This window comes from Neomonachus schauinslandi, chromosome 15 (assembly GCF_002201575.2).
Source record: "Neomonachus schauinslandi chromosome 15, ASM220157v2, whole genome shotgun sequence".
NCBI classification, from domain to species: Eukaryota; Metazoa; Chordata; class Mammalia; order Carnivora; family Phocidae; genus Neomonachus; species Neomonachus schauinslandi.
The window spans coordinates 25,077,920-25,104,761 of NC_058417.1; the positions used below are offsets into that span (position 1 = coordinate 25,077,920).

Below are 26,842 nucleotides of genomic sequence, written 5' to 3' on the forward strand. Positions count from 1 at the left end.
CTTCGGCTCAGGTCATGATCCCAGGGTCCTGGGATCGAGCCCCGCATCAGGCTCTCTGCTCTGCGGGAAGCCTGCTTCTCCCTCTCCCACTCCCCCTGCTTGTGTTCCCTCTCTCGCTGTGTCTCTCTCTGTCAAATAAATAAATAAAATCTTAAAAAAAAAAAAAGAATGCAGTCTTGTCTTTGCAGCCACATGCATGGAGCTAGAGAGTTTTATGCTAAACAAAATAAGTCAGAGAAAGACAAATATCTTACGATTTCACTCATATGTGGAATTTAAGAAACAAATGAGCAAAGGGAAAAGAAAAGAGAGAAAGAGGCAAACTAAGAAACAGACTTTTAACTGTAGAGAATAAACTGATGGTTACCGGGGGGGGGGGGGCATGGTTAAATAGGTGATGGGTATTAAGAAGGGCGCTTGTAATGAGCCCTGGGTGATGTGTGGAAGTACTGAATCACTATATTGTACACCTGAAACTAATATTACACTTTATGTTTACCAATGGGAAGTTAAATAAAAACTTAAAAAAGAGAAAAAAAATAAATGTATTTCAGGATGTCATTTAGAAGTAAGATATTCATTAGGATCTTTTGGGGGGTATTTTTTTTTTAATATAAATTTGTCTCCTTAATTCAAATTAGTAAAAAAAGAAAAAAAGTGTGTGTTTACTGTTGCTGTTGTTTATAAAATACCATATTTATTGTTAACCACAGAACCAGGGCAGGTAACTTTTATAAGAAGTCAAGAACAATGATTTGAAAATAACATTGGGTTAATCAGGTGTTTTCTGTATGGAAGAGTTGTTGAATTATAAACACTGGAGTCATTTTTATAACATGAAAAGTGTGGAAATTTTTCTATGAAGTTTCTGTGTAAGTGCATGAATTACTAAGAATCACTATAGAGCTACGGTAATAAAGAAAATGTGGTATTGGTGAAAGGATAGACACATGGATCAATGGAACAAAATCTAGAATTAGATCCATGTAAATATGGTCAGTTGATTTTTGACAAAGATGAAAAGGCAATTCGATGGAGAAAGGACCATCTTTTTAATGGTGATAAAACAAGTGGACGTCCAATTTCAAAGCAATGAACCTCAACTCGTACCTCAGTCCATATACAAAAATTAACTCAAAATGAATCATAGTCTACTCTTGCCACTCCTATTCAATATTGTACTGGCAGTTGTAACCAGGGCTTTTAGGCAATAAAAGAAATAGAAGTCATCTGGACTGGAAAGGAAGAAGCAAAACTTTCTTCTCTGGGGATGACATGATCATGTGTATAGAAAATCCTAAGGAATCCACACACACACACAAAAAACAACCTGATATAAGCAGGTTCAGCAAGGTTTAGGGTACAAGATCAATGTACAAAAATTGATTGTATTTCTCTACATTGGCCATGAACAATCTGAAAAGTGCAATTAAGAAAAGTCTTTTTACAAGTCACATCGAAAAAATAGGAGTAAATTTAACCAAAGACGTATAAAACTTGTACCCGGAAATCTATAAAACAATGTGCAAAGAAATGAAAGACTACCTACATAAATGAAAAGACAGCTCATGTTCTTGGCTTGGAAGACTTAATACTGTTAACATGGCAGTGGCTCCTCAGCTGATCTGCAGACTTGTTGCAATCCCAATCAAAATCCTAGCTGGCATTTTTGCAGATAATGACAAGGTATAGGTGGAAACAGCAAGTTTTGTTGGATATAATGGCCCATTAAAGAAGGACATCAAACCACTGGCTATTTTTAAAAAGAAAAGAAATTCAATATGATTTTTCTCTATTCTTTTTCTATCTTTAGTCCCTCTGAACAACCATTATTTACTGTTACAAAGATGCTTCACAATCATTATTCTTTCTTGGAAAAAGGTGACTGAATAGGGGTTCTCAGAGTTTTGAAAATTAAAGTATCATCTGCAGTGAGTTCTGTATGTATTTGGGCAGATATTTGTGTACTGTCTATTTTAGAAGTTATACGTTGTTTAGAAACCTAATTCCCAGGATTCAAAACATGGAAATTCAGAAAAACAAACAAAATGACCTAAAATTTCTAATTCCGTGTGGCTTGTATTTGAAGAGGACTTTGACAATGTAATAACAATTTCTGCCTTTATATTTCATACCCTGCTCTCTGTGAGATTTGTAACTTACGTGAATTTTGTAGCTGTAGGCCACAAGGTGGTGACACCAAATAATACAGAAATAATAAAAGTCCAAGTGGGTGCTTCCACTCCAGAATATAGTATGTTCCCTTTTGATACGCTGGTCTCTCTCTTTTTTTTTCCCCCAGTGACTATATGTGGTTTCTATTTGTGTCAGGAAAGCACTACAAATTGGCCTAACACTTCAGCCCAACAAAATTTAGCTCAAAATTTGTCATTTGGCCAACATATCAGTTAAGTAGAAAGAATTACAGAGATCATGGAATCTGCCTTGCCTCAGGCTTCAGGTATCATAATATTGGAATAATAGACATTACCAGTAATATTTTGAGGGCACTGATTAAAAAATAAACAGAAAAAAAATCCTAAACCCCAACTTGTAAAGTTGTGATAAACTTCACTTAAGCTTTGGAGATTTTTGTTTTATTTGCTTTCATTTGTTTCATTTCATTTCATTGTTACATAAAAAATCACATCTCATACCTTACAGAAAATTAACTGTATCATATAATATAAATCATATATATATAAATGTAAAATATAAAACTTAAAAGTTTTTAGATAGAATTTTTTGACTTGGGGTTAGGCAAATAATTCATCAGTTCAACACCACATATAAAAAACAAATTCATGAAGTGGACTTTATCGGGGAAAAAATCTTTTGCTTGTTGAAAGATCTGTAAGAGAATGAGAAGACAAGTTACAGGGTGATAGAAAATATTTGAAAATTGTATATCTTCCAAAGGCTTATATCCAGAATATATAAAGAACTTTTAAAATGTGAGAGTAAGATCTGTAAATAATTCCTTATATTTGTAGCCATTTGATTTTTGACAAGGGTGCCAGGACAGTCCATTGAGGTGGGAAAGGATAGTCTTTTCTACAAATGGTGCTGGAAGAAGTAGATATCCAAATTCAAAAAAATGATGTTGAACCCCTACCTCACACCATTTATAACAATTAATTCAAAATGGATCAGAGACCTAAATATCACAGCTGAAAATATAAAACTCGTAGAAGAAAACATAGCCATAAATCTTTGTGTCCCTGCATTCAGCATTGATTTCTTAGATCTGAGAACAAAAGCAAAAGCAACTAAAGAAAAAACACAGTAGACTCCATGAAAATTAAAAACTTTTATGCTTCAAAGCACACCATGAAGAAAGTGAGAAGAAAACACATGGAATGGGAGAAAGATATTTGTAAATCATATATATGACAAGGAACTTGCATCTAGAGAATATGATTAACGCTTATGACTGAACAATAAAAAGACAATCCAGTTTTTAAATGGGCACATGTTTTGGGTTAGACGTTTCTCCAAGGAAGATCCACAAATTACTGAAATGCACATGAGAAAGATGCTTAACATCCTCAGTAATTAGGGAAATGCAAATCAAAACCACAATGAGACACCACTTCATACCCACTAGGATGGCTAAAATAAGAGACAATAGCAAGTACTGTTGAAGATGTGAAGTTGGAGCCCTCATACATTGGTGCAACCGCAGGGTGGCAGTTCCTCACAATGTTAAATATAGACCTAACAATTCCATTCCTAGGTGTATATACCTAAGAAAACTGAAAGCACATGTCTTCATAAAAACCTGTGCACTTAATTGTGTTCATAGATACATTAATCATAATAGCCTAAAAGTGAAAGCAACTCAAATATTCATCAACTGATAAATGGATAAATAAAATGTGGTATATCCATGCAATGGAATGCTCTTTGGTTATAAAAAAAGAATGAACTACTGATATATGGCACAACATGGATGAACCTTGAAGAGATACTAAGTGAAAGAAGCAGTCACAAAAGGCCACATTGTATGAGTCTATTTATGAAGTATCCAGAATAGGCAAATCCATAGAAACAGAAAGAAGATTCTGATTGTCAAAGGCTGAGGGGTGGGCCAAAGGAGGAGTGATTGCTAATAGGTATGGGCTTTCTTTTTGGGTGATGAAAATGTTCTGAAATTAGATAGTGGTCATGGTTGTGCTACTCTGTAGAATATACTAAACACAGAATTGTACACTTTAGAAGAGTGACTTTCACAACATATGAATTATATCTCAGCAAAAAATATTGACCCAGTTTTTTTTTTATTATGTTATGTTAGTCACCATACGGTACATCATTAGTTTTTGATGTAGTGTTCCATGATTCATTGCTTGTGTATAACACCCAGTGACCCAGTTTTTAAAATGGGCGAAAGATTTGAGCACTTTATCAAAAAAGAAATATGGATGACAAATAAATGCATGAACAGAAAAAGTGTTAAACATTATTGTGCATTAGAGAAATCCAAATAAAAGCCAGAATAGCTAAAATAAAAAGAGTAACAATACCAAATGCTGGTGAGAATTTGGAAGATCTGGAATTATCATACTTCACTGGTGAGAGTGCGAAATGGCTCAGCTACTTTGTCAAACTGGCATTTTCTTACAACCTTAAAACATACAATCATGATGTCTCTGCAAACATTCATTTACTATGACCAGCAATTCCATTCCTAGATGATTTATCCAAAAAGGAAATTTATATTCATACAAAACCTGTACATAAATGTTTATAGCACCCTTATTCATAATAGCCAAAGCTGGAAACAAATGTCCTTTTACCAGTGACTAGATAAACAAACTGAAGTTGTTCCATATAATAGGATTATACTCAAGAATAAAAAGGAAAGATCTATTGATACTTTTGGGAAAATATAGAGTGGATGAATCTCAGATGCTTATTGGCAAGTGAAAGAAGCTGGACCCAATAAGCTCCATATTCTGTGATTTCATTTATAGGATAGTCTGGAAAATATAAAACCATGGAGAGGGAGAAAAGATAAGTACATAGGAGGAGTTTGGCTTCCTGGTGAGCTGAGAGTAATTATTCCCTCTGCGGATCAGATTTTATTTCACAGATGAGTTTGTTTTTCCTAGTTGTTAGTGAGCCATAACGACTCTTGTTATTTTTTTATATTAATGCCCCACATAAAATAAAAGGAAATGTTGATTTGATGTTTTTATTTTTTTTTTAAGATTTTATTTGAGAGAGAGAGAGAGAGCATGAGCAGGGAGGAGAGGCAGAGGCAGAAAGAGAAGCAGCAGACTCCCTGCTGAGTAGGGAGCCCCATGTGGGACTTGATCCTAGAACCCTGGGATCATGACCTGAGCTGAAGGCAGCCGCTTAACCTACTGAGCCACCCAGGCGCCCTGATTTGATGTTTTTAAATTTTATGGTGGGGAGTGGTAGATATTGGGAAGAAGGTGATGTTTTTGCCTATGACTTTTGTTAGTCTCATCTGGTGTCTCTCATGCTACTGTCTTTGGAAACTCCTCTCATGACTCACATTTCTTTCACCCTCCCAGCCTTCATAGGCTGCTGTGGCTGGAATATTCTACCCACTTACTCTCAAGCTTGTTCAGAGAAATGCTCCATGCCTCCTCTAGACTACTTTACATCTTCCTGTTTTATTTTCTTTTGCTATCCTATATTTCTTCATAACACCATAAAATTATCATTAAATTTTATACTAATTATTTGTATAACCATTTAACATCTATTCTGTATCCTCCATTCCTCCCACAGTCTCTGTTCATAATCAAGTCACACTTGGTGTTATCAGTATCCTGGGTTTTTTTTTCCCATCCATAGAACCATGATTCTTTTCAAATCAATTCTGCCTTTGATAATTTTCTTAAATGATTAGTGGGGTGAGTGCAAACTCCATCAGAGAAGGAGACGTCCCTTGCTGATGCTTTTCTTTGTTTTTCTCTTTGTAGGGAAACTAAACAGCCAAGACTCCTACAATAATTTTGCCAACAACAACCCTGGCAACCCCCGGCTCTCTCCTCTCCCCAGCTTGATGGTACTGATGCCTCTTGCGCAAATCAAGCAGCCAATGACATTGGGGACCATCACCAAACGAACAGGGTAAGGCCTTAGGCTTGATACTTTTTAAAATAGCTGTTTCAGAGGATTGGATACATAAAAATGAAACGTACATTTCCTTTGGGTGGTTTAGTTAGCTCCTCATTTCCAGCCCACATGAAACTTCATGGCAGCAGATTAAGTACAAAGTATAGAACATGCACAAACATACTTGAATACAACCATGTACCCATATATCCATAGCAAAAACAAAGCAGTGACAAGTTGTGAAAATTAGTATTGGCTGATCAAAACCAGACCCATCTTCTCAGTTTTACACTTGCTGCCTTACGGCTTTCTCTGAAAGTACAGTGTCAGTTTCTTGCTTTTGTGGACAAAATCCATTATAAATCTGGATTTATAATGACTCCCAAATTTTAACTGGCCCAAATACTAAGGAAAGAACTTCAGGTGACAACCGTGTTTCTAAAAGTCAAAAAATCGCCTGTATTGTGGTATAATTTACATATAACGATCTGTCATTAGTGTCAGGACAATGTGGTGTTATGGGTAGTTTTCAAAAGCCAGAGTCCTAAGATTTGGGCTTTACTCACGATTGGTCATTAGCATCCTCAAAGACATTTGATGACTTACTTGATGTGTCTGTGCTTATTTTGGCTATTTAAAAAAAATTTTTAATTATCCCTGCTTTGGGTTCCTGAAAATAAAGTGTTAAATCTAAGATATCATTAGATGATCAATCATGTGATGACTCTGAAATTCCATTTTGTACCAGAAAATATATATGTCTACCGGCAAATTACCTATTTCATCAGTAAGCAGTCCTGAGGTTTAGCCTAATTCGAAATGAAACAGCTGTCTTAAATTCTGTATTCAGGTAGTCCAGAGAAAACCCAGTCCTAGCTTCAAATAGTCTTCAAGGTCTTTCCAACAAAAGGAATAGAGTAAATTATTTGGCTGCTATATCAAAAGGTCTTAATATTTTTGTGCTGGGTGGTAAAGTGTTTGTAGAAGTCACTTTTGTGAGAAGAAATACTCATTCTCAGGGGTAAGTCTTTTGAGCTCCAGATTTCACCATGGCACAGAAATGGACACTCTACGTAGTGGAGTAGTATTTGTATACAAAATGATCTTATTGCTGAATGCAGAAATAAAATTGAGTTTGTGGCATGTTAAGGGTGCGGTGAAGGAAAAATAGAGCATTCCTAGGCCCCAAATTGGACATGTTATGATATAGATCATTTGGCCTATATTCCTTTCTTTTTAAATTGATTTCAGCTTTTTAACTCTTTATGTTCAGTGATTTAAATAGAATTTTGACTTCCCTTTCCTCTTAGTTTCTTTATTTTAAAATAAGTAGGAGTATCTATGAATAAGAAAGAGGTTATTAACTTATATTTACAATTAGCTCATTTTTTCTTTGTATGATGTTACTTTTTGGGATGTAGAATCAAATAAAAATTGGATAAATCTTGAGTCATAATATTTTTTTACTCATAGAAGTCAGTATGTAATTGTACCTTCTTGATTCAACTGAGCATTATACAATTCTGCAAAGTACTTATGAGTTTTTATGTGTGTTTCCTGAATCTCAGTGAAAGAATACTCAAAATTGTTCTTCTTGAATTTAATTCTAGCTTTGTTTCTGGTGTTTGTTGTTTTTAAAACTTAAGAGCTATGCTGTTTTTATAATGCAAAGAATTAGCTCTCTTTTTCGAATAAGCTTTTCTATATATATAAATAGTGACTGAGGTTCTATGTATGAAATCCTATGATGTTAGAATTTAATTCAATATAGTTGTGGGGAGGAGTGGAAACTAAGTCTACTTTTGTATATATTTGAAATTTTCCACAATAAAAAGATAGTCTCTCACTTACTCTTTCACACTCTGTTGCTACTCTCTCTCTCTGCCCTTAGATGGGCAGAAACTATTAATCATCTGGTGTCTCCTTCCGCTGCCATACTTTATGAACTTAGATAAATTCTGTGTTTCCTTTTCTTTTTAAAAAGTCAAAATTCCTCGATTCCTAGAGTATGTATATTATGCCCCCTTATAGACAACTTAGTAATTATTTATTAATGATTAATAAATTATGTGAATTTGAGCTACATACTTTGAAATTAATGTTAGTTCAAGATACACATATCACATTGTTGACTTGGCTTCTTATCTCAATTCTCAGACCATTTTATTTTTGCTGAGTTTTTGAATTCTTTTTAGCATGTCCTGTACTGAAGTGTTTAAAGAGAATAATATTTGTCCCACAGTGAATACCTTGTTTGTAATTTTTTAAATGTTCACATAGATTCAGGTTTACAAGAAGAGTTACAAGGCCAGTAAAAGGAACCTGTATATCCAGATTTCCCAAATGTTAACAGTCTAACTTATTTGCCTTATCGTTCACACTTGCTCATTCTGCCCACGTGTGTGCAGGCACACGACACACACAGCACACACACACAACACACACACACACCCCATATTTTTCTTAAGTTGTTTCAAAGGAATTTGTAGACTTAGTAACCCCTTATTCCTACAAATTGCAACATATAAATTCTAAAGACAAGGGTATTCTCTTCTATAACTGTAGGATAGTTATCAAAAGAAGAGATTCTAAAACTCACTATTCGTTTTTTTTATGTAGCTGTTGTCAGCCCTTGTGCCAGAGTCTTTAGCTCACACAAATTGCCCCACCTGCTGTTTTTCCCCTCCCTCCCTCCAATTCTTTTTTCCCATTCCTCCCTCTATTCTTTCTCTTGCTTCCTATTAACACAGATCACAGTGACCTATAAACACTTTGATAATAGTGTTTGTAACTTATAGTTGGCTGCTGCTAGATTACAAGACTTCATACCCCTAAGCCTCCTTCTGAAGAGGTTGTTGATTATAACCAGAAATTGCTATAGGGGACTTTCCTTATAATTCTTTGACTCTGAGTCACCCCAACGTTTGGTCATAGAATTTTCGGAATACAATTTGTGGTTTTTATTATCTTAAAATTGAGCATTTTCATGGAAATACATGTCTTTTGCCTTACCAAAAGTAGTATTTGTTTTATGAGAACAAAACATATTCCCTTAATTTCTGTTTTTGATATATGCTGAGATTTGAACCAAATCCCATATATTTCATGTCATTAGATTTCATCCCATTAGATTTTAAAGGCTATATTTGTTTCATTTTTATTTAATTTTTTTTACTATGACCAATTCTAAATCTGTAGTTAGCTAATTTGCATTATTTCCATTAAATTGTATTGTATTTACTGAGAATTTTGATGGCCATATTAAGGTCACCAGAGTGGTGAGCAAATGGGCTTTTCATTTTCCAGGTCTCTTTTTGTTCTGGAAATTCCAGTTTATTCTAACTTTGCTTCTATGCCATGCCTTTGCTAACATTTTAAAAATAAAATTAACACATCTAAAACTAATGATGGAATGTATGGGGATTAACATAACAATAAAATATTAAAAAAATAATAAAATTAACAGTAAGTATTTAACATGGGTTATGTAGAAATAGAACACAGAGCTGTGACTCATTTATAGCCATGTAAGTTCTGTGACTACTTCCAATATACCTGATAATGTATCCAATAAAATTATATACCTACCTCTGATAGATCAGCATTTATTTATTCCGTGTCCTAGATATTTGGCATAAAGGCAAAATAAGCATAAAAAGTTGTATTTCTAGCACAGAGATTTCTAAGGATTGCCTAGGATCCGATATTTAAATATTCAAATTGAGATAGAAGCCTCAGTTCAAACCTTGAGGGGATAAAACGTGTGCTTACCATATTTCACATCTGCCTTCTTATTTTTGGAAATATATATCCCTGGAAGCCTGTGCAGTGTCAGGGACCATCTGTCTTACTGCAAGACATGCACAAGGCCAGTAGAACTACAAATGGCAAAAGACAGATGTATTTACACCTTCATGTTCTGTACCTTGAAGCAGCACATGGAGGAAATAAGGCCTATTTTGGCAACAGCTGTTGCTGAACCTGACTACAGTATACACTGATGAAGGCAAAAGGAGTGCTAGAAATCATTTGGTCCAACAATCACTCATTCAAACAGAGTCCAGTTTCTTCCAGTCTAAGATTGGAGGATTGGAAAGACCTCCATCATGTTTTTATGAAATGTAAATAAGAATAGGTCTCATCTAGTAAAGTGAAACTGGGTGCTAAGGAATTGCTCGTTATTTTGGAGTGTTAAGTATTTATAGTAGGGATTTATTAAGCAGCATTTGATAGGTGTTTGGTTGAGTTAATGAATCAAGTAAGTGATAAAATTTTTTTTGAATGCTTCCTATATAAAATTTTACTAAGTAGGTAATTTTTCATCAGTATGCTTAATTTTATGTACACTAAACCTGAAGTTAATATATATACCTCATTTTTTAGGCACAAACAGAGAGCAGTACATTTCAAAAAGAGATCAGAGTAATTTCATGGGAATGAAAAATGCAGACATTGGTAATGAAGTCACTTCCTTGCTCTTAACTAACTGACCATTTTTAGTGAAATAAACATGAGATGATTTTTTTGTCTTTCATAAGTTCCCTTTTTCTTAGATGGAGCAGCTTCTGTTCCTTTTCTCTCTCCCCATCTTTAGATTTATTCATTTCTTTGGGAGCAATTTGAAGTGGGTGTTAGGAACCTTGGGACCAACTCTGTAGAAATAGGTCATGCAGGGGAAGGTTATTGACTTAGGAACGTGATGCCCTAACTTCTCATTTGGTTCTGCTACCTATTAACCACTGTGTCCTAGGTAAGCTTCTTCATCTGAAGAATACAAGTTTATATGTATGGATTGTGATCTTTCAGCTTTACATTGTATGAGTTCCCGCCAGGCCTAACTACCTAATTTCTAAGCCTCACTCACTGTCCTAGGCCAGTGCTGAACAAGAGCTTCATTAGGAAAACATAGATGATTGTTCTTATTTAGAAATGGAAACATTTCATAGCATTTATTTGATTATTTCTACTTGAAATTTGTAGACCAAATTTGCCATAGAGCTTGCTAAGTCAGTAAATGACATCAGCATATAGTAGGCCTTGAAGAAAGGTCTATTCCTTCTTCTTCTAATTCAGTTAGGTCTACCTTGGCTTATCTACACAGTTTGGCCTGAGCCCCAAACTTTATAGCGGGAGCTCCAAGAATTAAATGGGAAAGATTTGGAGAAAGACTCGCTGGATACAGTAGTAGATGGTAATTCTCCACTTCCCAGCCCTGTCTTGTATAGGTGTTAGTTTTGGATAGCTAAGCTATAAATCTTTGGTCCCAGATATAAAATAATGGACAGTGTATTTTCATTAGAATGGATATGGATAGATCTGCATGTATAATATACTCACCATAGTTTGAGTTTACAATTTTTAAACTCCATCAGTAGAGTACTTAAAGTCCACCTATGGTTTGCATATGTTTACTTGCGTATGTTTGTTCCACTTCACCATAAATCTGTGGATTTTGTGGTTTTTGAATGAAGTCTACTATTAAAAAGCAGCAGATGTGACTTTCTACAGAAATTTGACAGTCTATGCTACTCTAGTCTCTTTTCTGCAACATCTGGCAGAATTTGAACATTATCTAATGTTTTTCTAATGAAAATCTTGAGTTTGTAATTTAAATTTGCCTGTTGAGAATTTCTCAAATTAGGTAGTGTAGCTGTTTCAGCTTCAATTTTCCCCACAGATCACTAATTTGAGAGCCAGCAGGCTATAGGTCTCTTTAGTAGGGAGTGATTAAAATTAGATGAATGAAAATTTAAAAGTAACACTTGAAAAAATGACACAAGGACTAAATTGCTCATATGCATGTGGGACTTGTGTGTCTATTTCAGTAGCTACTTATGGGGGTCCACAGAATGTAGCAGAGTCATTAAATTTCCTAGAATATATTGGCAGAGAATATGGTTTTACTTTACAATTTTACACATAGTGTTGTATAGCATTTTCTCTATTTTTTTGGTGTTTAGTACATTTAATATTTATATGGGCTTATTCCTTTTTCAGTTTTATTGAGAAATAATTGACATATATTGCTATATAAGTTTAAGGTGCGTAGCGTGATGGTTTGGTTTGCATATGTTGGGGAATGATTAGCACAATAGTTCAGCTAACATCCATCTTCTACGGATACAGTAAGAAGAAAAGAAAGAAGAAAAGAAAAAGGAAAAGTACTTTTTCCTTATGATGAGAACTCTTAGGGTTTACTCTCTTTGCAGCTTTCCTATATGTCATACAGCAGGGTTAGCTGTAGTCATCATGTTGTATATCACATCTCTAGTACTTATTTATTGTATAACTGGAAGTGTGTACCTTTTGACACCTTCCTCCAATTCCCCCTTCTCCCACCCTGTGCATCTGATAACCACAAGCGTGATCTCTTTTTCTATGAGTTTGTTTGTTTAAGATTCCACATATAAATAAGATCATATAGTATTTGTCTTTTTTTGACGTATTTCACATAGCATATTGCCTTCAAGGTCTCTCCATGTTGTTTCAAGTGGTTGGATTTCTTCATTTTTTTTTTTATGGCTGGATAATAGTCCACTGCATGCATGTGTGTGTGTGTGTGTGTGTAAATCACAACATTTTTATCCATTGTCCATCAGTGGACACTCAGGTTGTTTCCATGTCTTGGCTTTGGTAAATAATGCTATTATGAACATGGGGGTGCATATCTTTTTGTGTTCGTGTTTTTATTTCCTTTGGGTATATTCCCAGAAGTGGAATTGCTGGATCATAGGGTAGTTCTATTTTTAGTTTTTTGAGGATCCTCCCTACTGTTTTCCATAGCAACTGCGCCAATTTATAGTCCCACCAGCAATATGCAAGGGTTCCCTTTTCTCCATATCCATGGCAGCATTGTTATCTCTTGTCTTTTTGATGATGGCCATGCTAACAGAGATGAGGTGGTAACTCATTGTGCTTTTAATTTGCATTTCCCTAATCACTACTGATGTTAAGCACCTTTTCATGAACCTGTTGGCCTTTTGTATGTCTTATTTGGGAAGATGTTTATTCAAATCATTTGCCCATTTTTAAATTGGGTTGTTTTTTGCCGTTGAGTGCATGTGTTCTTTATATATTTTAGATATTAACCCCCTATCAGGTAGATGATTTGCAAATATTTTTTCCCATTCTGTAGGTTGTCTTTTCACTTTGTTGATGGTTTCTTTTGCCGTGCAGAAGCTTTTAAATTGATTTTTAATTTTGTTGCTTGTACTTTAGGTGTCATATTTTAAAAATTATTACTAAGACTCATGTCAAGGAACTTTTGTTCCTGTGTTTCCTTCTAGGAGTTTCATGGTTTCAGGTCTTACATTTAAGTCTTTGATACATCTTGAGTTAATTTTTGTGAGTGGTGTAAGGTATGGGTCCAGTTTCATTTGTTACATGTGACTATCCAGTTATCCCAGTACCATTTATTGAAGAGACTGTCTTTTTTTCCATTGAGTATTCTTGGTTCCCTTGTCAAATATTAGCGGACCATGTACGCTCATGATTCTGTTCCATTGGTCTATTTGTTTTTATGCCAACTCCATACTGTTTTGATGACTATAGCTTTATAGTTAACTTGAAATCAGGAAATACAATGCCTCTTGCTTTTGTTCTTTTTTAGGATTTCTTTGGCTATTTGGGGTCTTTTGTGATTCCATATAAATTTTAGGGAAGTTTTTTTCTACTTCTGTAAAAAATGCCTGGGGAATCTTGATAGGGATTGCATCAAATCTATAGATAGCTTTTGGTAGTATTGACATTTTAACATTAATTCTTACAATCCATGACCACAGGATCCCTTTCCATTTATTTGTGTTGTTCTTTGATTTCATTCATCAGTGTCTTATAGTTTTCAGAGTAGAGATCTTTCATCTTGTTAGTTATATTTATTCCGAAGTGTTTTATTGTTTTTGATGCTATTGTAAATGGGATTGATTCCCTTGTTTCTTTTTCAGAAAATTTGTTGTTAGTGTATAGAAACACTACTGATTTTTGTATGTTAATTTTATATCCTGTAACTTACTGAATTCATGGATTAGATCTAACAGTTTTTTGGTTGAGTCTTTAGGATTTTCTATAAAGTTATGTCATCTGCAAACAGAGACAGTTTTACTTCTTTTCTTTCCAACTCTGATACATTTTCTTTTCTTTTCTTCCCTGATTGCTCTAGCTAGGACTTCCATTACTATATTGAAAAAGAGTGGTAAGAGTGGGTGCCATTGTCTTGTTCCTGATCTTAGAGGAAAAGCTTTCAACCTTTCTCCATTGAGTATGATGTTAGCTATGCTTGCCTTTAGTATGTTGAGATATGTTCCTTAATTGTGCCTAATTTGTTACAAGTTTTTAATCATGAATGGATGTTGAATTTTGTCAAATGCTTCTCCTGTGTCAGTTAGATGATCAGATGATTTTTTTTTTTCATTCTACTAATGTGATGTATCATATTGATTGATTTGTATTATGTTGAGCCATCCTTGGATCCCCAGGATGAATCTCACTTGAGCATTGTGAATGATCCTTTCTAATGTGCTGCTGAATTTGGTTTGCTAGTGCTTTCTTGAGAATTTTTCCATCTTATATTCATTAGGGATACTGACCTGTAGTTTTCTTTTCTAGTGGTGTCATTTTCTGGTTTTGGTATCAGGGTTATGCTGGCCTCACAAAATGAGTTTGGGAGTGTTCCATCCTCTGATTTTTTGGAAGAGTTTAAGGATTGGTGTTAATTCTTTAAAAGTTTGGTAAAATTTGCCAGTGAAGCCAGTGAAGCCATCTCGTCCTTAGCTTTTCTTCATTGGGGGATTTTTGATTACTGATTCAGTATCCATACTAATAATTGTTCTATTTAGATTTTCTATTTCTTTGTTATTCAGTCTTGGTAAGTTGTATTTCTAAGAATTTTTTCCTTTTCATCTAGATTGTCCAGTTTGTTGGTATATAGTTGTTCATAGTAAATATGGGCTCATTCTGATGTCTGTTATGTGATAATACCTGAATTCTCATAAGACATGATCAGTTGAAAAATAGGACTTTCCGAGTATGTTCATAGAATTTTTCTCTTAGACTCCAACTAATTCTTTAACTCTAAAGATGATTGAACCTAATCATTTATACCTTTTAGCACTAGGGTCAGGTTATAGAAGACTTCAGTGTGTTCAAAATCAAATCAAGTTTTACTTTTCCCTTGCATTTAAAAAATCTTCACGTTTGCTTTCCTTTCAGGTGGTAAGAACAAAGCTTTTGTGGTATTATGTGGCATTCAACAAAATGAATCAGCATTTAAAAACTTACATGGCATTACTGTTATGATATAAAACACAATTCCTTCTTGTCTTCTGAGAATCTCCAGAAGAAATCCGTTGAGAACTAATGGTCAAGTCGTTTCACGTTGCGCTATAAATAAGTCTATAAAAAATATTTCTGGATTTTTAATCTCTTGGCCAGTCCTGACGTTTTTCAATCAGAATTCAGCTCAAAAAGGATATAATTGTGGCAGAGTGAATAGGTTTTGTGTGGCAGGCTTGTTAAACCTGCTGAAACTTAATAGTGCTTAGAAAACACAGAAATTCTTAATATCCAAACATCTAATTGGAGTTGCATATGTTAATACAGACCGTTTTAATTCAACATACACCCCCACTCACATACTGTCTTCCTCCTTCTAACTACCCTCATATAAAACTACAACTGTGGGATTTTAAAGAGGGAAAGGAAGTCATAGGTGAAGACAGCTGGATCATGAGCCTGTCCTTTGTGACTTTATATTTTCATTCTTTTGCTACTGAGGAAAGATGAAGCAGGCACATTTCAAAAGAACAGCTGACACTGCCCATACAGAGTCCGTAATTACGTCAGTCACTCTACTTCTTTGGAGTTTGTGGCTCTTCCTTTACATGGATGTGGCAGAGGTCCAGTTTGTAGGGGTGGCCAAGAAGTGGGTAAGTGGAGATTGGGAACATGCCAAGCCTATACTAAAGCGGGTCCTCATTCAGTCTCTCCCAGCCCTCTGTTTTCTCCTTGAGCTGTGTTAGCCAGTTGATCCTTATTTGATTGAAGAAGGGTTACTTTTAACTCACACCATTGGGTTTGGTTGTGAACAGTGAGAACTGTATTGTCTTTAAATCTGACAAGGCTGCTTAGCACATGCCTGTTTACTACAGTGTCTGGAGAGTTAACCGTGCATTTTAGGATTGTGGGGAAGGAAATGGCTGTTTAAATCTTTCGTTGATAACACGAACTGCCATTGCCTAGAGAGGAAGATCTAGGAGATTTTATTATTATTTTTTTTAAGCTTGTGTTTAATTTGTTTGGCAAATGCATGTTTCCTTTTGAGACATAAGGAAACCTTAACCTAGAAAAGGGTATTTACTGGCTCTGTAGGTAGGGAACATCAGCTGGTCTTTTGAAATGTAGAAACTTTAAGGTTTTGTTTCATTTTTGTTTGGTTGGTTCGGGGGGGTCGGTAGAGAAGCCTTTTAAGGCATAAAGGATGAAGATAAAACTTCCAAATGTTTTGCAACAAATTAGCTGTAGTCTGATGTTCGGAATGAGATGGGAGACTGTTCAGTGTTGACATAATATACACTGAAGAGCCACTCATGTCTAGATGTTCCAGATGGTCAGCGCCTGTGTCAGAATCATTTGAACTGTTTGACTATTTTGTGGGCCCTGCCTAATGAAGAAACTTAAAGGAAGTTGGGTACTGTCTGGCAACAATAGCCTCTTCATTTCAGAAACATTTGTGGGCATATGAAAACATATGGAAGCTTCCATTTTCTGATCCTTTCTGCATGGCATTACAGTGTTACTGAGATTGGGGTCTTTGAGTGGTCTCAGTTATCTAAATCAGTGTTCGTCAGAGTGCAGCGTGAGCTCCCAGTAACACTTTGTTTCCAGTATGATTTGTGAATCATGAAATCAGATAAGGGGATTGTGCCTTTTTTTTCATTAATGAAATAGAATAAAATGAAATGCAGTTTTGCTGTTGGTTCTGCAAACAAGCAGCTTTAGCATGAGATAGGAGCTTCTTAGAAATACAGAATCTCAGGCCCTGCTCAGACCTACCCCGCCAGAGTATGCATGATCTTCATTGTAACAAAATCCCAGCATTAATGTTTATAATACATTGAAATAGAAAATAGTAAAGTTGATGACAGACAAAAGCCACATTCATTAAATTATTGTTTCAATTTATGTATGTTATGTATACACCAGCTTGCACCTTAAAATGTATTTCTCTGGGTCGTGATTAAAAAAGTTTGAACATCCACTGTTTCAACGTGGATAATGACGTCCTATCTTTGGTTGTGGTCGTATTAACTACAAGAGAGATTTCTTTGCTTTGCTTGACACCATTCCTGAAGTTTCTTTTCTTTTTTCTTCAGTGTCTCAGTTCTTCCGACTCACTCTTCTCTAATTAGTATCTCTTCCCTCTCTGTTCCCTGCTTTGTTTCTTCTGTGCATCAATCCTGAGAATTGTGCTCAGTGTTGTGAAAACCTTTTACCCAAGTTTCCATTTGTGAAACTCAATCCACTGGCAGATGAATGCTAATCACCAGGAATTTTTATTTTTAAGGTGTTTTTAGCCCCAAAGTTGAAGAAGAAAATACCCAGGTTTTGCCAGTGTGCTTTCCTTCTCAATCTGTGTCTCGCCTCCACATGTCAGATGCTATAGCAACATTTGGTTTTGGATACAATGAAATCAGCCCATCTTCTTTGTGTGCAAGTATGCATAGCATGTCTGAAATGGCTGTGAACAGAATATTAATAAGAAATATGTGTACCATGAAGTCTGACTTTGCATCCCCAGTTGTATTTAAAATAAGCAATTGTGGCTGTCATTTCCGGTATTCCAACCTAGCCCAAAGCAGGCCGGGTGGAAGAAGCCAACCTCTATCACTACTAAGAGAAATGCTGACTTTTGGGAATGCAACCCTACATGGAAATAAATCATACTACTTTTATTTAGTGTTTATTCCTTTGGCCAGCAATACACAGTTCAACATACTTTACATAAGTAGCTTGGAAAAGACTTGCTTTCTCTCCGTGGCTCTGAGGCTGCAACCGATGAAGAGCGAATAATGCTTATCAAACTTTTTATTGTGTTCTCTCTAGCTGATTTTAAACATTTTGTGTCCTACAACCACACATCTGTTGCTACTGATCCCACCCTTTTCTCCATTTGATTATTCCATTTAACCTGTACTTTGTTTTAAGGGCCTCTGAAGTGAAGTTTATTTTATTTTACTTTAGAAACCCTACAGGGGGACTCCAGAAAAGGGGGAGAAATAGACCATTTGAAATTGCTAATCCTATGAAAATTAAGGGACTTGTTGTTTCACGTCATTCTGTTTATTGGTTATATCAGACTCGTTAGTATCTACAGTAGAATTGCAAGTGATTACTTATTTTTTCAGTTATTTTATCCATACTCTATAACAGTATGATATACATGTATTTGTTAATGTGAAATGAGTTTTCCTCTAATTTTTTGTGCATTTTCCCCCCTTTTCCATGAAGGCCTTATCTGTTTGGAGCGGGGTGTTTTTCCATAAAAGCTCCATGGTGAGTCCCAGTTCAGTCCCGCATGCCTAATTCATTTGCTGTACTCTCAGAAAGTAACTCTGTTTTGTACTTTTGTTTTCAGTTGCATGGCCTGATCACAGATAGATGCACCAGATTACTGAATAATTTGTAGAATGGGACATGAATGTTGATATTTAAGCTTTAAAAGAGCAGGTTTTTTGGTTTCACTTCATTTCTTGAAGAGTCAGGTAAAAAAGAAATCACAGATTAATATTTAAAAACAAGAAGTTAGAAGGATTCTCTCATAATGCTAGCGTGTAAGACAAGGCTAACACCCAAATTTAAAGCTTTGAGTACGATAGTGAGAGAAGCTCCCTACACATTGTGCTGAATATTCAAAGATATGATTTATTTTGAAATATAAATATATTTAAGGTCTACTAAAAATACCCTATAAATTTTTATTGCATTTTATTTGGTACCAAAGGAATAGAGTTAGTTCTGTTTTGAAGAGTTTAGGTATTTAAAGATCTACATGATGAGGAGATTTGTGTTTCACATAAGAACTCCTGAATAATTTATTATTTTGAGTTATTGGCACCTGTTCACCATAACTTATTTATTTAGTAAATTCTTATATTACAATGCATAAAATACAATTTTGTCAGTCTTAGACATGATGGTCGTGGAAAAGAAATAGAGCATATTTAATACTTTTATGTAAAGATGTGAAGTAGAATGTATTTAGGAGCTGGTATGTTTAACATATGGCTAAGAGTCAGGTCTCCAGAATCAGACCATCAAGGTCCTAAACCCCAGTTCACACACTCCCTCCCTATATGATCTTGTGTAATTTTCTAAACCCTTTCTGTTTCTCGGTTTCCTTATCTATTAGATGGAGTTACCAGTAGCACCTATGGCGTAGGTTCATTGTGAGGATGAAATGAACTGACAATATAGTGCTTAGAACAGTGCCTGGCACATAGTAAGAGCTCAGTAAATATTAGATGCTTCTGCTATTACTCTTTTAAGGGAAAAATACCATTTTTGAGAAGAAGCTTCTTTAAATTAGATGTTTTCTTTCTTTCTTTCTTTTTTTTTTTTTTTACTTTTAAGAGTTAAGTGAGCCAAAAGGAAATTTGGGGGAATGTAAAGTATATCAATTTTATAAATGTAGTCAGAATACTTAAAAGAGTTCTGCACATGTGTGTGTGTAGTTCTCATAAGTGCTACTGGGAATTGTTCATACTGTCCCATTATCCTAGAAAAAAAAACCTTCCAACCGTTTTTCTCCTAGACAAAAAGAAACTGAAATAGTTCTTGAAGGTACACTATAATTTGATGCAAACTAATTTCAGTGGTCATCTGCCACAGGAACATCTGAAAATTTCATTATCATATAAGAATAGGGCGACCAATCATAAAAACCTCCTCCTTGAAATTAGCCTCAAAATTAGGACACAGATTGTGAAACTATTCTAAAGAAATTCAGGGTATAAATGAGGAAAAGTTCCACGCAAGTCAATCTTTATTCTTTTTGTTAACCAGATTTCTTCCCCAAACAAACAAGATACGTGGATCTTACTTAGAGGCTTAGATGAGCAGTCAGTTTTTAAATGCCAGATTCAACATCCGACAAAATTTCTTTGTAGACTAAACTTAGAATTATATTCCATCTTAGGATAAATTTCTCATTCTCTGAGTACAAAGGGAAGAGTTTTAGTATGTTAATAGAGATTGAAGTTTTAGCATAGAAGTAAAGATGGAGTAACAAATGTTGTATGTTAAATCAGAAAACTCCATTCCTTCAACAGCTTATGTGCTCCTCAAATTTAAGCAAAAGCACTTGTCAACCAGAAATGATTTGAGGTTGAAACAAGATTAAAAGAGCCAGATTAAAGAAAGGGATATATGAAATATAGTAGACTTTTAAATCATTGCCTGTCTTTTAGAAGACTGCTTTGTGGTCTGTTTGAAGCCATCGTTAGCTCACAAGAAACTCGTTTTTAGTCACTTACACTAGCCTAAAAGATCCTCCTTTAAAATACGTGCCTTTACTAGTGGTACATGTTTTTCCCATTAAGATCTTAATGAAACCTCAAATTAGGGCAGCAAAATGAATATAAATTTGACAACTTCTCCTAGCTTGTTTATAAGAGCTTCTTTGTTTTAACAGTTTTTGCTGTTTTTCCATGATATTTAGCATTCAACCTGAGAATGTTTTTATTTACCCTTGTGAAATAAAACATTATGCCAAATAAATATGTTTATAGTATTTCCAGTTGCAGGGTTATATTTGTATTTTGGAAGAATATGACATTTTTATAGTTCCTCTTCAAATGTAATGGACATTGCATACAATTTTTTTTATTACTTTCAAGTTACAACCTTTGTATTTAGCTAAGATTTTGCTTTTGGTAGATCACAGTTTCAACTAATTCTTCATTCTTTGATAAACTAGTTTGTTTAAATTCATGCAGTTGCAGTGAGTCAGTTTAAAATAATGTCTTTCCTTTTGATAACAAAATAAGCTTGTTGGAAAGTTATTCAGACCGTCTTCGACATTGTAGCCATTTTATACACTCTGGGGATTATGCCTCCTCCAGGATATTTGAGTTTGAATGACTGTTTAAAATATTGTAATAGAATCACGCATATAATACTTTTTTAATATAGAAATTTTAAGAGAAATAGCCATTGTGAATTTTTTAAGATTGATTTTGCTTTCAGTATTACAAATAAGTAATAAGTATTTATTGAGCTCCCAATGTACATGTAGTATTATGTTTAAACTGCTGTTATTTTTTAATTGCTTATCAAAAGAAAAAATATATACATAATAGTGTAGACAAAAGTAGCCCATTTGAATATATCCCATGCTCATAACCTGTGTTTGTATTACATAAGGTTAATCTTAAATAAGAATTAAAACTTACATTTCAAGTTATAATTAAAGTTTTAATTAGTGCTGAGACCATTCAGTTTATATGTAAATAGTTCATTTAAACTAATCTTGTTCTTTTGAGAATATTTAAAATATTATAAATTCATTTTTGAAAGAAAAGATTTATATAAAGAGGAGAATCTTCTTATTTGTAAAGTTTATATAAATCTGTTAGGTCTTTAAGAATAATTTGTGATAGAATAATTTTAGGTATATTATTAATATCTTTATTTAGAATAAAATACTTTGTTTCCCTCTTAGTTCTTCTCTTAGAAAAATAAAGTTGAGAGTGAGAGAAAACTTCTAAATTCCTTTTAAAAGCTCAATCACAGTGAGGAATATCAAGAAAAGATTTGTTTTCTTATACACAAAGATATTACACCACTTGTAATTCTTACAGCAATATGGTGTCTAACATTTAAAGTGGAAAATGAAAGAAACGGTGCTTCTATCTCAGTTTAGCTCTTTCCATGCTTGTGTCCTTCTAAACAAGGCAATGGACCTCATTGCTGCTTTTCATGCCTTGCACAGATACCCCACTCACGTCCTATTCTGTGGGACATAATTTTTCTGTAATTTTAAAGCAGATATTATTAGAGTTTTGCTTTTTTTTCTTTGCAGTAGGGTGGAGAGAATAAAAGGCAAGAGAAATTCAATATGTTAATCTGACTGGATTACATAATACAGTAAAAGCCAATGGTTAACTTCAATAGTCTTTGTAAGTATTTTGAAAGACGTCATAATGTTAACGTCCCCAGAACTTCTGATGGCAGTGAAAATGATTCTCATGCTATAGTTAGATGATTAAGTCTCCCAAAAGGAGTGAAAAAGAGTGAAACTCCTGAGTTTTAATTTAGTACCTTATTTTTTTTTTTTAAAGATTTTATTTATTCATTTGAGACACAGAGATACAGAGAGAGAGAGAGGGCACGAGCAGGGGGAGGGGGAGAGGCAGAGGGAGACGGAGAAGCAGGCTCCCCGCTGAGCCAGGAGCCGGATGTGGGGCTTGATCCCAGGACCCTGGGATCATCCTAGGATCATGCACTACCGGAGCCGAAGGCAGATGCTTAACCATCTGAGCCACCCAGGCGCCCCTGTTTTGTTTTTATTTGTTTGTTTGTTTCTTTGTATGTTTGTTTTACTTATTATTATGTAGTTCTCTTGTATCAAGTTTAGTAAATATGATATTTTATGATTATTATTTTGCCCGATAGGGTGAAAGTTGAATTCATTCCATTTTTCTTTTACACACTGCTCATAAGTTAAGCCAAATTTTACTTTTCCTTTTTGAACATGAGGCTATTTATGATGGGCTCAGGGGGGTAAGAAGCAGAAGTTCCCAGTAGGAAGGAGTCCATCAGCTCCATCAGTTTGTTTTGTTCTTCTTGAAAACCATGATCAACACAATTGAATTCCTGGGCTCCATATACATTGAAATTTTATTTTTTACATCAGACTATTTAATAAATTAATAAATGTGGGAAGGCCTCCAAACACCCAGAGGTATTCTTTTTTAAACTTGCAAATGTTTTGTAATGGGATTTATTAAGCCCCTTTTGGAGGATAAAGGGAGATATTGAGAGGAAGAAAGAAAAAAAAGGTAGTTTTGGAATGCTTTCCTAAAATGATTGGGTCCCCGGTATAGAAGTGAACATGATTTACAAGGCTAGTACTTTTATCTTTTGTTCCTTCCACATATGTATCATTTTTCAGTGTTTTATTTTTCTGCCAACAAAAGGTTATTTTGCAATAGAAATATTCTGAGTCATTTTGGAAAAGTTCAATTCTGCCTCCATTCCAAATTCCTCGTTAGTCTTTTTAAAACTTAGGATAAAGGGCAAAGTGAGTCAAAGTGAAATTTTTCTCCCCTTGGGTAGAAATACTTAATTAGTAGTAATCTTTTCTTTAGATTATTTCTCCTTTTAATTTTTCTGAAAGTCTTCTAGACACATATCTTTATACTCTGTTTTGTTAAAAGTCATTCCAAATGTAGATTGATGGTAGAAATGACTTGCTAGGAATATGTTCACCAGATATGCTCCCTCCCCGGTACACAGCACTGCACCATGTAGGAGATAGCAAGTTATTCTCAGGGATGAAAACTCTTTTTGGGGGGGGTGGGGAGAGAGAGAGAGAGGGAGAGAGAGAATCCTAAGCAGTCTCCATGCCCAGCACAGAGCCAATGTGGGGCTTGATCTCATATCCCTGAGATCATGACCTGAGCTGAAATCAAGAGTAGGATGCTTAACCGACTAAGCTACCCAAGCGCTCAAGGGATGATAACCTTTTAAATCACTTACTAAACACAAACTTGTATTAATGTGATTCATTGAGGCCCCATCAGAGGAAAAAGAAGAAATAATGTATAAAAATGAAAATGATCATTCTTTACATAATTTTAAGCATACTTTTATCATAAGATACTTATTCTCTGCAGGAGATAATAAGTCTGCATAAAATAATACTGTGTTGATGCTTTTTTTTTTTTTAAGATTTTATTTATTTATTTGACAGAGAGAGACACAGCGAGAGAGGGAACACAAGCAGGGGGAGAGGGAGAGGGAGAAGCAGGCTCCCCGCTGAGCAGGGAGCCTGATGCGGGGCTCAATCCCAGGACCCTGGGATCATGACCTGAGCCGAAGGCAGTCGCTCAAGCGACTGAGCCACCAAGGCGCCCGTGTTGATGCTTTTTAGTTGTGTGTTCAGAAGCTGAGTTATGTGTCATGTTATGGAAGTGTAAGAGGTTTTAGCTTTTGACATTGACTGATTAGACTAGAAGCTAATAAACACAGAATATATTTTTGCATGGTCAAAGACTAAATTGGTTTCTTACCATATTTCTACTCTTTATTACTGTGTTATCAAGGTAACTATCTTGCCTGATAGCAACTGTTTTTCAAGTCTGTTCAGGAGGCACACTGTATGTGCCATAGTCTCTCGGAAGAAGTGTCATACCCACTTGTTTTCTCTCTTGTTGCTTACCACATGCCTTAAAAAAACAAAAACAAAAATAGCATTCAGTAATTTGCAAAGAGCTTTGAATTTGTCCCTGTGAAGCTTATTTGTACATTGTAGTATTATTGTTCCCTGATGGTGATTCTAGTAAAAACACATAGTTACATAATTGGAAATGCCTTTCAACAAATTCTAGAATGGCTTTTTCTCTCCTTCTCTCTCCAACTCCCCAAACTCCTAAGGGTTAAAAATGACCAAAGGAACTAAAAGATGATAGTTATAGGAACTTACTAGCTCAGTGATAGCAGTTCAGTGATAGAAATAAAGGCTTTGAAGGAGAATTTACACTCGAAGGTATTACAACGTAGAGCATCGTAACCGGGAAGGATAATCTGATGGCGAGGAAAGGTGTGTGTTTGTTCTGGGGTAGGTGGGGTCAGGGTGGGGGAGTCTTCTTCCCTGTTGGTAGGTTATTGTAGTTGTGGCAGATGCAACCAGGAAGATGTGAAACTATTTGTAGAACCAGATTCATTTCCTCACAGAAACTTTTTTCTAAAAACTACGTCTTTATTCCCTGTCAGTGGAAGTCTGACTGTGACTGGTGTTGATATGTTAGGCAGGGGTGTGGTTTTTATGAGTAATGATGTGAAGTGGTTAAGAAATGTTAATGATGGAAAGAAGAGGCCTTTTCATATATGGCAATGTGCATTACCATAGATTTGGCACAAAGGGAGAGCCAAAAAGACCAATCACAGTGGCCTCTGACCCGAACTTTTTGCTTTCCCAAGCAGGAAGATGTCAGAGCAGAAGGCTGGGGAAATAAAGTATGTGGAAGCCTATTTCAGGTGTCATAAGGACCTGGAAACTGAGATTACCAAAGCATAGTTTGATGCTTTGGAAAATTAGGTGAAGGCGGTGTGCCATATAGAAGACAGTTAACCCTATTGAGTACCATGAATATGGGAAGGCACTGCCTTGATTGCTTTATGCACTTTCCCAATACAGTGGTTCTTAAACCTGAGCATGTACCAGAATCTCCTGGAGGGTTAAAAAAAGAAAAATTACTTAAACTAAAACAAAGCACAGATTATTAGGCCCCGCCCCCAGAGTTTGGGGTGTGGCTTGATGAGTATTTGTCTATCTAAGAAGTTCTCAGGTGATACTTCTAGCCAGGGAGCACACTTAGAGAACAAATAACAAATAATAACAAATATAACAAAAACAAATAACGCTTAAAATAACCCCATGAAGTAGGCATTACTATTTTTATTTTACATATTAGCAGTCTGAGCTTTGAGAAGTTAAATAAGTCACACAGCTAAGAAGTGGCAGCATGGAGGTTTCTTCCTGGCTCCCAAACCCAATCTTTCTCCACCTAATCATACTTTATTATCAGATAAAGAGATAAAGGACAGTGAACAAAAGAAGGTAGAAATAATGTCATTTGACATTGGGGACTGACTAGCAGAGTAGGAACATCAGAGCTCTGGTGTCCAGAGGGGCTGTGATCTCGACCAGGATGCAGTGAGGCTGTTTTCTGGTGTGTGAACTACCACCATTTATCTGAGGTGGTCAGCAGAATTGCCAGTGAGCACTGGGGAAGCCTTTGCCAAATCAAAAGAGAAGAGAAATAATAGAATTTCACAGAAGATGAAAGGTTGATATTAGAAGTTCATGGTATAAAAGCTAATTTGGAGAAAACAAACAGGAAAGCAGGTACTTTTTTATGGGAGTTACATCAGTGACTTAAGGCATCCTCAAACGTGTGAAGAACAGAACAGAAATAGACACATCATTTTCACAAACCCATGAAGAAAAAATATACAAATGGATTGGTGAATATAATTGCATTAGAGCAGTCGATCTTCTCCCCATACATTATCTAACTATGTAGCTTTGTGGCTGAAACATTCACAGGGTTTCGTTCTGTATCTTCTTGTCATTTTCATATTTTCATCCTATATCATCTTGTCAGTTTCATACGTGCTGTCTCCATTCAACTGTCCTGTCAATCCCACATCTTATATATCAAAATGAAATGATAAACGATTTTATTATTGTGAGATACTTAGCCTGGTTCTATTCTTCCACTTTAAAATCTCCAGAGAAATGTTATCCATCTGAAAGGAAGTGACTTGGATTTCACCAACATATACTTCAAAAAGGGGTTAATTTTTGTTGTTTTTATATGTTACTGTTGTGATAATACTCTGGAATTCTGCACTAATTCTACTTTTACTGCAGAACACAGTCTCACACCACCAGTTATTACTTAAGGCAAAATGCATGTCCACAATGGAGGGTTTGAATACGTTGGGGTGCAATTTTAAAGAAAATAAT

The 26,842-nt window shown here is 35.2% G+C and overlaps 1 protein-coding gene across 1 annotated transcript in view; it reads left to right on the forward strand.

The window, feature by feature from the left end:
- The window catches only part of BCAS3 (BCAS3 microtubule associated cell migration factor), a 602,596-nt gene that overhangs the window by 269,702 nt on the left and 306,052 nt on the right, over positions 1–26,842 (forward strand). The window contains exon 16 of the mRNA XM_044921944.1: positions 5,958–6,108. Coding sequence (XP_044777879.1) covers positions 5,958–6,108 — 151 coding nt within the window. The remainder of the gene's footprint in view (positions 1–5,957; positions 6,109–26,842) is intronic.